The 14,599-nt window shown below is 30.9% G+C and overlaps 1 protein-coding gene and 1 long non-coding RNA gene across 2 annotated transcripts; one reads left to right on the top strand and one right to left on the bottom strand.

Moving 5' to 3' along the window:
* Positions 1–699: 699 nt before the first annotated feature.
* Positions 700–4,097, top strand: LOC150035648 (uncharacterized). The gene is made up of 2 exons (XR_016530034.1): positions 700–1,059; positions 3,572–4,097. It is a non-coding gene; the product is annotated as an uncharacterized LOC150035648 (long non-coding RNA).
* A 198-nt stretch (positions 4,098–4,295) lies between these two features.
* LOC120079229 (flavonoid 3-O-glucosyltransferase-like) lies at positions 4,296–13,072 on the bottom strand. Its single transcript, XM_039033391.2, has 2 exons — positions 12,580–13,072; positions 4,296–5,475 (listed from the first exon to the last, which is right to left on the bottom strand). The coding sequence occupies exons 1-2, from the start codon at positions 13,070–13,072 to the stop codon at positions 4,613–4,615; spliced, it is 1,356 nt and encodes a 451-aa protein (XP_038889319.1). The 3' UTR covers positions 4,296–4,612.
* Positions 13,073–14,599: the final 1,527 nt, after the last annotated feature.

The following is a 14,599-nucleotide window of genomic DNA, read 5'->3' as shown; positions in this document are numbered from 1 at the left end:
AACACCAGTTGGGACAAATTACTTTTTTACCCATGGATTACCTCTATATCTTTAAATACTAGTGCTTCTCTAATGAACAACCTGTTTATGGTCCAACCATTAAATAGAAATCCCTCTCGGGTTATTGAGAGGGTAGGGCCCTTTGTTCAAGTCTTGAAGACACCACATAAAAAAATACGCATCTACTTACCCTAAAGTTGGGAGTGAATTCTATCTCATGAAATTATGTTCTCAACTCCCCCTTCGATCTTGTCCTACAAATGATAAGCTTATTAAGTTGGCGAACTGACCATTCTCACCCATACAAATCAAAGGACAATTCCTCATGAATAGGAGTTCATAACTCACTCATGATTAAGACTAAGTTACCAAGGTCATCTTAGTGAAATAGAAATCTAACTAGTCAACGAATTTACGTCTAGTGGTTACTATTTTGTAGTCTAGTCTTATGCAAACTCATTGCATAGGATACCTCTACTCGTTGTCTTCTATATGAACGTGTTGGATCATTGTATTTGTATCAAATACAAAGTTGATCGTATCCTTGGGCTTATGTGTTGTGCAATCATAGCAATTAGTCTGTTGGACCTTTCTTAGAATTCCGTGGGCCCATAGAAGTGTCAAGCCCATTCAATTATTGTGCTTAATTACTTCATTAATTGTGGAGGTTGGAAGTGGTTGCATGTGTAAATTGTGTTTAATTTCAAATTTTAATTTGAATTTATTGTGTTGTTTCTTATTTCATTTGAGTTCAATTGTGGGTATTTTTTCTCAACAACTGTTTGTCTTCATCCTTACAAGCTATTTTAAGCCCACAGTAATGGTGAGTACTCGTGAAAGTACTCACAGATCTCGAAGGCAAAATGGTTCGACATAAGGAAAAAGCTCAATAAAAGTCGCTTGTCAAGAAGGATGTTCCACCTTCTTCAACAATAAGTGTGGTGTAAAAGTGTGTGGTCTTCCTGAACCAAATAAAGGCATTTGGGTTCCTCCTCCCATTGCAAAGAGAAGACGATCAAGCGCTGGTACAATGCCTGTTGAAAAGGGTAAAAAAAAAAGGTTAGTTCTTATTTGGCCATCACTGATCTTGTCGGTCAAAGTAGAGAAATTCATCCATAAAATGCCTAGACCGCATCTAATTGTTCATCGGAGTCCATGCAAATTTTTTTGACTATTAATTAATCTCCTAGGAAAATTGTTTTGAAAATGGGTAATCTCACTTCGGTTAAGGTTTCTAAAAATATGGCCAACGTGGTTATGCCTAAGTCTACTCCTGTTGAAAATATTGTTCAGTCTAATGTGCATGTTTCTTCTGGGTTTGAAAAATAGTGTGATGAGAAAGCTTGGTAATTGGCGAAAATATTGTTTCCAAAAGCCAGCCATCTGAAATTGGGGATAGTATGAATGTTTCTGTTAATATTCATGTGTTTTCTTCGGTACCAGTGAATAACTCTACTGAAATTATTATCCTAAAATTGTGTCTGAAAATGTTGATGTTGTGCCTAAGACATCTGTTCCCCATGAAACAGAACATGTAGAGGTTGTTGATCTCAGGGATCATGTCTCTGTTGATGAAGGAAAGCCTATTGATATGAGTAAAGTTAGCGTGTCTGATCATAATATGATTGATTCTGGTAATTATTATATTGAGGAAGAGTCTGATTCTAATGATATTATTTCTTTGTCTGAAATGTCTTCCAAGAAAACTGTGAATGTTACAAGTGTCAGCAATGCATCTTCTAAAACATCAAAGACTGAGTTTGATCAATCTGACTTTGAGGATAACTCTGCTTCTCCAGAAGATTGGGGTTTGGGAAGTTCTTTTGATGATGGTAACTTTGTTCCAATTTGGGTCGTTCGAGCTTTAGTTAAGTTTAAAAGGAAGAAACATGTTTCTTCGAAACCTACTACACCAAATGTGTCATATGTTCCATTAGATGGCATCTCTTTTCATACTGAGCTAGGGGCTAGTATGTGAAAATTCGTGGTTAAAGGAAAAATTGTTGATGAAAAAGAATTATTTGATAGAAATCAAGACTGCTTTGACCTTGTGAATCTTATTCTCATAGCTCAACATGATAGAACTGTATTAAACTTGGGATCATTCTACCCTCAAATTGTGAGATAATTCATTGTCAACCTGTCTTCAGAGTTTGACAATCCCAATAGTCCTAATTTTCAGAAAGTTCATGTGTGAAGGCATCCATTTATCTTCTCTACCATTCTCATTAATAAATACCTCAATCGAACGATTCCTATTGATGTATTTGAACAGCATCCATCGATGAGGTAGTTGGCATTTGAATTGATTGGGGTGAGGTCTTCTTGGCCATGTAAGGGGTAGTTGCAAACTGCCATACTGAGTACCAAATATGTTGTCTTACATAAGATTGAGATCTTCAACTAGTATCCTTCCTCTCATAAATCAAGTCTCTTTCTATTTCACTCGCCACCTTATTATATCAGATTAGGACTGGAGTTTCATTCAATTATGGCAGTTCTGTACTTAATCAAATCAAGCACCACATTGGATCTCAAGCCTTGAAATTGCCTATTTGCTACCCTCGATTAATTTGTGGAATTTTGATTGCTCAGAAACCAGAATTTATTACAGTTGAAGAACCTGCTGGTCCTCTACTGTTTTCATTTCGATCAATCCCAAACCATTGCAAAACTATCATATCCCTGCCCTTGTTGCTCCTTCTGTATCCAATGTTGATAGCCTCAACCAGGCTTATTGAATCCCCATTTGGAAGCCATGTTTTATATCTCCTATCAAATGAATCCAAAGGTATTGATGTCCAGCTTCAGAGACATCAACAGCACAAAGCGATTGTTGATGAGATGTTACAAATGATGCGTGTGACATTAACTAAGTCTGATTGGGCGTCTTCCTCTCAACAACATGACTAATTTTTTCAAATAGAAAAGGGGAGAAATTTTTTTTTACTGCTGGTGGTTGTGGGATGTTGGTGGCAGTATTTTGTTCTTCTCTATGTTGATGTTTTTACTGATTTTTTGATACTTTATTTTGATTTTGTTAAGACTACTTCCTTTAATGACAGTTCTCTTTGTTAAAACGATTCTGCCTTAAAAAAAATATTAGCGAAATGGGGAGTTTGTTGGAGATTTTTTTATTGTCTCTATATTTTTTTAAGGCAGTTTCTGGTAGTTTTGCATTTGTCACAAATGAAGTCTTAACATTTGTCACAGACATGACTAATTCCTGCATAATATTTTATTTTCCTAATCTGAAATTTATTTGCAGAATATTTTTATTTTTGAATCTGAAAATTCTTAGCAAAAGTATATTGTTCGAATTTTTTCTTGTTTATGGAGTAATCTTATTTTGACGAAAAAGGAAATATTTTTCTAAAAATTCTTTCTTTTATTGGTCACAATTTTTAAAAGGATAATAATGGCTCTCATTTAGGGTTGCCACATTGGTTCATTGTGGGAGAGTGTTTTTCTTCTTGTTGGTCGATTTGTACAACATGGTGTTTTGATCTTTGTTCACGTTATTCTGCTGTGCAACTTCATTTGTTGAATCGTTCAATAACTTCTGTCTTAGGGGGAGCCTAAGGCATCGTTGAAGAGAAGAGATTCTTAGTTTTAGGGGAGCTTAAGACTTCATACTCGAGAAGGATTTCTCCATCTTAGATGACCTAAGATTCGTCAATGAAGGGAGTTCACTGAGTTACAAGGTAGATAATCAAGCAAAGAGAAGTCTCACACACTGTCGGAAGCCAAAATGTTCAACACTAATATTAGCACGCATAGGAGGAGCCTAAGTACATTTGAGAGGGAGTCTCACATCCAGGGGGAGCCTAGGTGACTTGTGAGTAGGCTCTACGTGATTCACTATAGTAGTCGGTGTATACTACATTGTAATTGCTTAACTCTTTAATATTAGTGAATTATTTTTCTTGGGCACATTGCCACCCAGACGTAGGTGGTTTATTGTCAAATGGGTTACAAACTCCTGTGTGCATTTACCTATTTTCTTGTTGTTAGGATTTTGTTGTTACAATGCTTGTCATTGCTCTCCATTTAACATCCACGTTTCTAGTGACGAATCATCATATCACTTTTTCAGATGTCTTTCTAGATAGGTGACCTTCAAGTTTGTAACTCTTGAGGAATAAAATTGTTCCTAATTTCTTAATAGATTTTATTGATTGGTTTTGTTTCATATGGGGTTGACATCTAGGTTGGCTCCTAAGGAGGATTAATTGAAGTTGTGGTAGGATGACGAGACGTTGGCCATGTTGAGCTGTGATACCATATTTAATTTTGAAACGGAAATAAAAGCAACAATAAGCAGTTGATATATTCTTATTGATCATCATTAAGCAACATTTACACTCCTTTAAATAGGAGAATATACATAATGAGAGAAAGAGTGAAAAGATCACAAAACACACATAACCACGAATTTTATGAGAGATTAGGTGGGCAAACTCAACTATAATAAATGTAGAGTAAATAACATAAACAAGACAACAGTAGACTAACAAAGTAACATGACAATCAATTCTCAACAACAGGAACTAAAACAAGATTAGAACAAGAATAATACAATTAAGTGCACTATTAATATAAGTAACTAATACTACTTTGTGAGTAACTCTTTCAAAGAATTGAAGTTCCTAGTTGAACTACCCTCAGGTCCACTAGCCTTGAGAGCCAAATCTTTAAGAGCTTTAAGATTACTTCTTATTTGGACCCCTTTATGAGGATCTAAGATTGACTCCATTGCCTTCATTACTCCATCCTTTGTGAAGATTCCATTTGGTAGTCCTAAGCCAACCTTCCACTCACACTCAACTGTCCTTACATTAAGGCCATTGTCCCCAACAAAGGGCCTACATATCATGGGAACACCTTCCATTATAGCCTCCAAAACAGAGTTCCATCCACAATGACCTATATAAACCCCAACTGAGGGATGTGCCAATACTCTTGTTTGGGGAGCCCATGGCACTAATTTTCCTTGCACATCAATTCTTTGAAGAAAGTCCTTACAGAAGCTTTCCTCAGGGTTGCCTCTAAATGACCATAGAAATCGAACCCCGCTCTCGTTTAGCGCCTCTGCCAAGGCTGCTAACTCGTGAGGGGGGAGTGCTATGAATGTACCAAAGCATATGTACGCTACGGACTTAGGGTTCTCATTGTCCAACCATTTGAGACATCCATGCTCGTCGTTAATAATCGATGTCGGTGGCGTTAAATTAATTGGCGCAATGGTGAGAAGTTCTCGAAGCTTTGGTTTCAGTATGTTGAACATCTCCGGCTCGGCTTCTTTGAAGCTGTTTACGACGACGGCAGAAGCTTTCGGGAGATGCAACTCCATTTTATGTAACATGGTTGCAATGGGTGATTCTACGTCTTCATAAATCCCCTCATGGGGTAAGTCAATATTTCGTATTTTTGAAAAGCCAGGGAGGAAGTTGATGGCTTTCTCTTCATCATCTTCTGCAAAAATCAAATGTTATGTATTAGCAAAAGATACTTGACCTATATCTCTTCAAAAGTGTAATTGACCTTACTATTCTCTTTTAATTTAGAGAGTTTGTAATGGGTAGCAAATCTAAAATTTATAATTGCGAGTTTGCCTTCAATGTTATGAAATTGGTGATATGAAAAAAAAAAATTTAAATTAGAATGCTTCAATATCTAAATTTAAAATCATAAGGTTGTCTATTAATGATGATGTAAATCTACAAAATTTCGTCCTATAATGTATCCATCCCAGTGGATGACATGAAATTTTGACTTTTTTTTTTTTTTTTCTAATGCAAGAAATTTTGGCTTTTGTATACATAATTTTGTGGAAGAAAAATAAAAAAGAATATATAGACGTACAAAACTAATGCACCATCCTTATATATTAAACATAAAGAATGAGTTTGTAAATGCAATTGGTCAAAATGAACTCCATCTCAAAATCAACTCTCTTTCATGTTGAATTAGGGTCAGAATCAGTGCAACTACAAGAGAAGTTCAAAATCATGAAGGATCATATAGATCTCGAGTCACACGTGAAGAAGCCATTTGGAAGGGGGAGCTTCTCGTCGGCGATTTCAGTCTCCGACAAGAAGCTGCAAAATTGGAGGGATAAATAAAAGGAGAACAAGCAGAGATACGAGATCATTTTCAATCGTGTATCAACTGTCTATATTTACTTAAATGCCCTTAAATTTAAAACATTTAGATAACCAATCATTTCTAATCGTGTATCAAGTGTCTATCAATGCAAAATCCTTGTTCCCTAGTTCAAGAAGCCATTAATTTCAAGAACACAATGATGAGCAAATTTGATACTTAAATATATAAATTTATGACCATTTTCATATATACATATATATTGATGAAATTAAAAGTTTGTAAAATTTAAAGGTTGGTTATCCTCAAACTATGAAATCTGGGAACTTGGAAAGTTGTAATCAAAGGGGCAATAAAATGCAATTTTCGGTTTTGCAAAATAAAAAAATGGGAGCCATGGATTCAATTTTTAATAATTATTTAGCTTCTATTTTCATTCATGAGGGCATTTTCTACTTCTTTTTTTTTTTTTTTAATTGAAGCAATTTTTGTTATTTGTTTTCTATACTATTCTTGAATTCTAGGTACTTCTCAATTCAATTCATTCTCATAGAAAGATTTAGGGTATTAAGACTCAACTATCTTTGGTAAAGGACGTTGGGTTGATTGAGGAAGAAGGTTGTAGTACGATATTCTCGAGTTTTATCATCTTTCTCTACTGTGTATTTTTCATAATCTACACTTAAATTCCGGCACTATATTGCTTCTCTATTTTTTATTTTTATTTTTCTCTTCATCTATCTTATGGTTTCTTTAGTTTACAAGCTTCCTTTGATTTCTAGTTTTGTACTTAAATTCCTGTTAATTAATACAAGTTTTTCATTTATATTTTCATCACCTTTTGTTTTACTTTAAATCTGTTTGTCTCTTTATTTATTACTTTCTTTTACTTCATTATGAGATAAGTTTTTTTTATTGGAATTGAGATATGTAAATCTTTATTCTCATAGCATATTTTGTTTTTATTGATTTTATTATTTTTATTATTAGTCTAAATTGATATATAAAAGTTGAATTTAATATTGAAAGGGTTAAATAAATCTTGGTTTCATCTATGAAAAAGCTTGGAGATAAGCCTTTGTTTTTTATATAAAGCAAAACCTTTAGGACCTTCAATTGTATTTTTATTCACCTAAGTTTTCATTAACATATAGGTCTCAGGATTTAAGACTTCTAAAAATACTTTATAGAAGATTGAATAGGTGTTGATCAATTTGGTTCACCATGATTAAGTTTGAGTCAAAACTACAATTACATGAAAGTTGACATTCTCTAACCAAAGATATGTGTATACTCGAGTCATTCTTTTATTTTCATTATCTTTATTTTCTATTAAAAAAAGAATCATCTCTCAACATTATTTTCAATTACTTTTCAATTGGATTATTCTTGAGAAAAAACTTGTTCATTTATGAAAATTCGTTACATCTGTTCTCTTGGATTCAATACTTATGAAATAATTTTGATTATTACTTGTTGTGAGTGTATACTTGCATTGAAGACTATTCTTTCTTTTACATATTTTATATTTTAGATCTACGTCACGATCACATCAAAAAAGTTAAAAGATAACTAATAATCTTTTTATTGAACTTCTAATTTGAAACAATTTTGTCCATGCATCAACTAAATTTAAGTTAAAATAATTTCGGTCATTGGCATTTACCTGAGTTTCTGCTTTGTTGAATTAAAAACTAAAACAATAAATAGGTTAAGATAATATATTCTACCAAACTCAAATGGTTCAATTTTAGGCCATGTAATTTAAAAATATATATATTAATTTAGTCTTCATTGCTAATTATTGTTATTTAAAAAAAAAAATGGTTATATATTAACTACATAAACATTTCTTCTTTCATTTTTAGTTTTTTTGAAATGTAATTTGAACAAACTTCAAAGAATTGGAAAATTTGTATAGAATGAAAAAAAAAAAAAAAAAAAAAAAAAAAAAAAAAAAAAAAAAAAAAACGAAAATTTAATGTCATTTTACTATAAACTTGTTTGCTACTAATCTTTTTGGCATGTGAAATACCATTTTTATCCTCAATATTAAATACTTCACCTTCTCTATTTCTTACGTCTCTTTTGTTCTTGTCTTTCAACAACCAAAAAATGAAAATTTAATGCCATTTAAAAGTAAAGATGCTTCAAAATTTTGATCATTTTATAAGCATAATTGGAAAGAACACAAACAATGGTATAAAAATGAGTGGTCATTTAACTAAAACGAAGTTGTATCAGCAAATATACAACAAAAACAAAATTATTGTACACGCAGAAAATGTGTACGATCGCTGAACTTCAAAATTATTATACGTTTTTCGTTCTCTTTCCAATAATGCTTATACAAAGAGCAAAATGTAAAAGAATATTGAATATAAATGACCCTAGAACATCTAAACTTTGATAATTTTTACTTTTCGCATATTAAAGTCGAAGATTGCTTAATTTTTTGTTAGAATTACAATTATGGTTGGAAAGAAAACAAAATACATATGAAAACGAGTGACCATTTAGCTAAAATGAAGTTGTATCAATAGAGTTATGACAAAAACAAAATTATCGTACGTGTAAAAAAGGTATGTGATCGCTAGCGTCATGGTGCACGATCGTTGACATCACGGTACGTGATCGATTTGCAATTTTTTTTGGTCATATATCCGTCAATACAACTTTGGTTTAGCTAAATGACCACTCGTTTTCATACGTTTTTTTCTTTCATGCTCTTTTCAATAATGTTTATAAAAAGCAAAATGTAAAAGAATATTGAATAAAAAATGGCCCTACAACATCTAAACTTCATTGAATTTTACTTTTGGAGTATGAAAGTCGAAGATTGTTCAATTCTTTTTGTTACAATTACAAGTATGGTTAGAAAGAATATGAATGAATGTATGAAAATGAGTGGTCATTTGGTTAAAATGAAGTTGTATCGACGGATATGACCAAAACAAAATTGCCAAGCGATTGCGCACTAGTAAAACACAATCAAGCACCATGATGTCAACGATCGCACACTATGATTTAAGCGATCATGCACCATGATGTCAGCAATTGCATACCTTTTCTACGCGTATGATAATTTTGTTTTTATCATATCTTTATTGATACAACTTCGTTTGAATTAAATGACCACTTGTTTTTATTACATTTTTATCATATTTTTTCTAACTATGCTTATAAATTAACCAAAATATTGAAGCATTTTTATTTTTAAATGACATTGAATTTTCGTTTTTTGATTGTTGAAAGAAAAAAAAAAGAGAGACGTAGGAAATAGGGGAGAAGGTGAAATATTTAATTTTGAGGGTAAAAGTATATTTCACATCTCAAAAAGGTTAATAGCAAACAAGTTTTTAGAAAGAGGTCAGTCATAGAAAAATTTCTTTTTTTTTTATTATTTTGTACAATTTTTCAAAGAATTGAGACCAAAATGATATTTTAACCAACACAAAATATTTCTAAAGTAATATAAATATATTAGTAATAATAGACATTTTAACTTGTTTAAAATAGCATAAACAACTTTTTTTTTCTTACTTTTTTTTTTAAAATTTTTTGTTTTAAAGATTTTTCTTCATAAATATCTACCAATATTGACATTTATCGATATCCATCAATATTTTCGTCAAATTGAGACTTCGTTTTAAGCTATATATTCTTTTAGTTTTTAACTCAAACTGAAACTCATATTAATGCCAATGAAAAAGGATTTTAAATTAATTAATTTACATTAATGTCAAATTCAAAAGTGAGTATTTAGTGAAAAGTCAAGATTAAACATGCAAATCTTGAAACCTAAAGACTAAATTAAATTTAAACTTGTAAATATCAAAATCTAGAGACCAAATTAAGCCCCAAATTAAGCCTAGAAACTAAATTAGGACTAAAAATATAATCTTTTGAAACATAGGACCAAATAGAAATTAATTCCAAAATTTAAAGGGAAAAAATATAATGTTTGTATAAAAAAAAAATCTTGGGCAATCTAGTTCAGAAGCAAAATAATAATAATAATAATAATAAAGAAATAAAAGAAAAAAGAAATGTTAATGATAACAATAGAAGAAATTAAAAATATAAATAAATAAAGGTGAAAACGGAAGTTATTCCGTTAATATAATTTATTTTTTTTTAAATTTTTATAAAAAAGGATAAATATTGAAGAGACGCACTCTATATAAGAAAAAAAAGTCACATGGATTTTCTAATTTTTTTTCTTCAATCAACCCGTTTCTTTTTCTTTTTCAAATAGTCTTATTTATCTCATTTATTCGAGAAGGAAAAAATATTATTATTATTGTTATGATTATCATCTTTTTGCAACTTTAAAGTGAATTATCATAAAGAAAAAAAACTTACGAATGAATAAAATGAGGGAAGAGAAATAACAATGTTTGAGGCTAGGGGTGGAAACGGTTTGGTTCGGTTCGATTTGGTGGTCAAACCGAATCGAATCGATTTTTTTAAAATATAAAACAAACCGAACCGATTTATTGGTTCAAATTAAATCGAACCAAAAGTTTGTCCATAAGTTTGAGGCATAGGATATCACGCGAGAGGGAATGTAAGTTGTGGAATGAAAAGAATGATAAGTGTGATTATATCAAAGGAAGAGCTTAATGAAGAAGAGAATGAGTTGTTTTGAAAATGTTCATTCACATCAAGTGTGTGAATAGCTTTAGGAGAGAGAATTAGTTTAGTATAAAATGACAAAATAATACACAAGGTTGGGTAATTAAGGGAATTAAGATTAATTAGATATATAGTTTCAAGTGTTATGTTAGTTAAGTTGGTAATTAACAAGATGTGATTTTTTGCTACACTCTCGAAATGTGTTTATGTAGTGCACGCATAAAATATTTTAGGTTTTAAAGATCTTTTAGGTCTTATACACATAGATTTTAAGTAGTGTGTCAAGGTATTTGATCTTTGGATGGTATGACCACATTTGCGTTGTTATACATCTCTAGAATACTCAATGTATAGTATGACCATGTTTTTCTGCTATATATGTCAAGTTTCTTTCTATGTAGTATGTCTAAGTTTGGTACAAGTTTGGGAAAGGGTTATGGTGACCTTATTTAATTTTATGTTTTTAGAAGTGGTTTTTCATATTTTTCTAAATGTGTTAATTAATTTCGTATCCATAATCTTTAAAGTTTGTCCGTATTAAACTTATCAATTCATTGAGCTTGTTAGCTCATCTTCTTTTTCTAAATTTTGTATTATGTAGCAATACTTGAATTTGTAGTAAGTGTATCACATGACATCTGTTATCTACTCTTTTGTTTATATAATTAGTTAAGTTTAAAGATAAAGAAATTTAATAATAGATTCTATTGAACTTATTGCTACAACTTTTCTTAGGGTTGCTTAGATAATAATCTAGGACAAGTTGTGACAATAGCTTATTAATAATTGATATATGATCAACAAATTGCGAGTTGTTCTATTTGATTTAGAAAAATTAGAATTTAGTCACTATAGTTTTAAAAGTTAGAATTTAATTCTTATGAACCTCATAAAGAGTTTCCATGATTTAATAAAGTTCTCATAAATAGTTCCTACCATATGAAACTATCTATGAGAATCTTATAGACTATTTATGAAAATTATATCAAATTATATAGATTAAATTCTAATTATAAATCATAAAGACTAAATATTAACTTTATCTAAACTATAAAAACCAAATTTACGATTTAATCTTAAAATATACTTATTTGGAGTTCAGAAAATTCAAATTCTCATGCATCACTCATACTCCAACTACACATAAAAAACAATTCAAAATATATATAGTTTTTAAAAAGATAAGTTTGCTATATGGCAAATTGTAATTGGATAAAGACAATGATTAGGTGTAGCCTCATGCATCCTTTTTTTCCTAAACATGGTAGAAAAAACTAAAAAATAATTCATTTTTAATTTTTATGTTAACCGTTGTCTAGCTATACAAAAAGAATGCTACCAAGAATATTTCCAATTTTTTTTAATTAAAATATTATTTTGGTCTCTATATTTTGAAATTTGTACAATTTTAATTATATAATATTAATTATCCAATTTTAGTATACGTACTTTTAATAGATCTTAAATTTAATCTCCAATAACAATTTATTATTGATTTTAATTTTTTTTTATTATCTTTAATATTTATACTATATTTGATTTTCTTGTATAAAAATTATTATTATTATTATTATTATTATTATTATTATTATTATTATTATTTAATTAATTTTGATAAAAATAATTTTAAGGGATTAAATTTAAAATTTATTAAAAATATGAAGATTAAAAGTCAACCATTAAAAGTACAGAAATTAACATTAAACAGACCAAAATTATATATAAAATGGTTTCGATTTTTAAGTCTCTGAAAAAAACTAATTTTTTTTTTTTTTTTTTTTTTTTTTTAAAAAAAAAAGATAAAATCTTAAAGTTGATGACAATCGACAAACATACCTGAATCCGCCAGATTTTGACGGAACAAATCGGTGTGAAGATGAACAACGAGACTCCGGAGCCCCGGAATCCATACCGGGATCCAAGCCACATCCATTTCCGCTGCTATCTCACCGGCAAACCACAAAAATGCGTCACTCACCACCCCTCCAACCTTCACCGCCGCCGTCTCCACCTCAATTGCCGCCCTAAAATTTCCAGCTGCCGCCTTCATGAAAAGCTCAGCCGGCTCCTCAGGCACTCCCTGTCTCCTCACGTAACCCTTCGGCATACCATCACCGATGCTGTAAGGGAAAACGTTGTCGTTTTGTCGTCCATCGTTGAAAATTGCTGCATTGGAAGTCGCCGTGTTGAAGAAGGAGAATTTCACGTCGGGAGCATCATCAGCGAGTTGCCGGATAATGCCGAGAAGACTACTCGGATGGCTGCCAAAGGGGAAGGCTAAAACCAGCACTTGGTGCCTCCATTCATGGGTTCTTGCTACTTCTTCCATTGATAGAGAAAATAAGGCTTCTTTTCCCTTCTTGTTCTCGATATGCAACAGCTCAATTATGACAATATTCTAAGAAAATAACGTTAAAATAAATGAGTGTTCTTTTCTTTTACTATCATTTTTTAAAGTTTAAAAAAAGGAACTAATACAAGTTTTGTAGATTGATAATAAAAACTCTTTATAATATTGATTTAGTTATATTGTCCCAACATTTTCACCCATTTTCTAAAGAGAGGTTGAACATACAAGGAACAAGGATGGGCTCTTTGGCCCAAGAATTTGATTGTGGGCCGCACTTATAGTCTATTAATATACTTTTTATTATATTTGCAAATTTTTAAAAATATTGTTATACACTTAATTATTAGTCTTAAAAATGTTATCTATTACAATTACACAAACATTAAGTGAAAAATACTTTTCTATTCTCTAGGTTTTGAATCTCATTTGTGACTCTCTAGACTTCACAACTTCACTCTTCACTCCAAACATCCCTAAAGATAGTTTTGATATTTATAAAAAAAGATAAAATATAATATCGCAACTTTTAAAAAATTAAAAATATCTTTGAAACAAATAAACGTTACGGAGTAGTTTCATAAATCAATCTAAAAGTTGTTAAACTATTGGAGAATTTGAAGCTTAAACCTATTGTCGCAAATGATAATTAAGAGGCACAAAAAAAATGGTTAATTTAACAAACTTTTGCACTTTGCGATCTACAAAATGGGAGTAGCAAAGGTTTCATCTTTTACACCTTTTCTTTTACTACCTTTCCTGATTCAGAAACAATATCATCACCAACTTTCCAACAAAAAAAATTAACATTTCAAAGAATTCTGACCTCATAAGAGATTTTCCAGCAACCACCTCTATCCATGTTAAAAGCGGATACTCTTTGATAATAGTGGTTAAAAAACAACGATTCTTCCAACTTTTGTGAGAATGGTTAGAGATTTAGTTTTGACAATATTTTTAAAGATGTTGTGTCAGTTGTTCCTTGAGATGTCTATCAACTTGTCCTTTGGATTGTTCTTATAGATGTCTCACGAAATGCAGATTCTAGCATAATTTATTTTCCTTATCTGGAAAATTGTATTTATTATTCTTCGGCAAAATATGAAATTGGTCTATTTCCTCCTCCTCCACTATGCATATTTAAGAGGTCACTATACAAATTTTAGGGTTGGTTGCTTTGAAAGTTTTCTTGTCGTTTCTCTCATGTGTTGACCGTATACCACAAGTATGTCAATCTTAGCGATTGTGAAGCAAGAAGCATTGTAGATCTTGAGGTATTTCTCTCTATCGTTTTTGAAGCTTTATTCGTTACTTGAGAATGAATTCTCAAACTTAGAGGAGCTTAAGTTCATCAAATAAAGCGGTTTTCATTTGAAGGTGGAAAGATAAATGTTCTGTGAAACCTAGATTTCCATTTTTCCTACTTAAGCAAGTGTTAAAAGGAATTAACTAAGTGAAAGTTAAATCCTATGTTAAAGGGAAGGAAATTTCTAGGTGTTTAGTAGATTT

This window comes from Benincasa hispida, chromosome 6 (genome assembly GCF_027475165.1).
Source record: "Benincasa hispida cultivar pf3 chromosome 6, pf3_genome.v1.1, whole genome shotgun sequence".
NCBI classification, from domain to species: Eukaryota; Viridiplantae; Streptophyta; class Magnoliopsida; order Cucurbitales; family Cucurbitaceae; genus Benincasa; species Benincasa hispida.
This window is presented reverse-complemented; position numbering and strand designations above follow the sequence as displayed.

Bases quoted from the DNA above. Each gene is read 5' to 3' on its own strand.
- LOC120079229 (XM_039033391.2), bottom strand. From the start codon at position 13,072: ATGGAAGAAGTAGCAAGAACCCATGAATGGAGGCACCAAGTGCTGGTT. The intron at 5,476-12,579 runs GTATGTTTGTCG...TGATTTTTGCAG, and splicing joins TCAAAATCTGGCGGATTCAG to AAGATGATGAAGAGAAAGCC.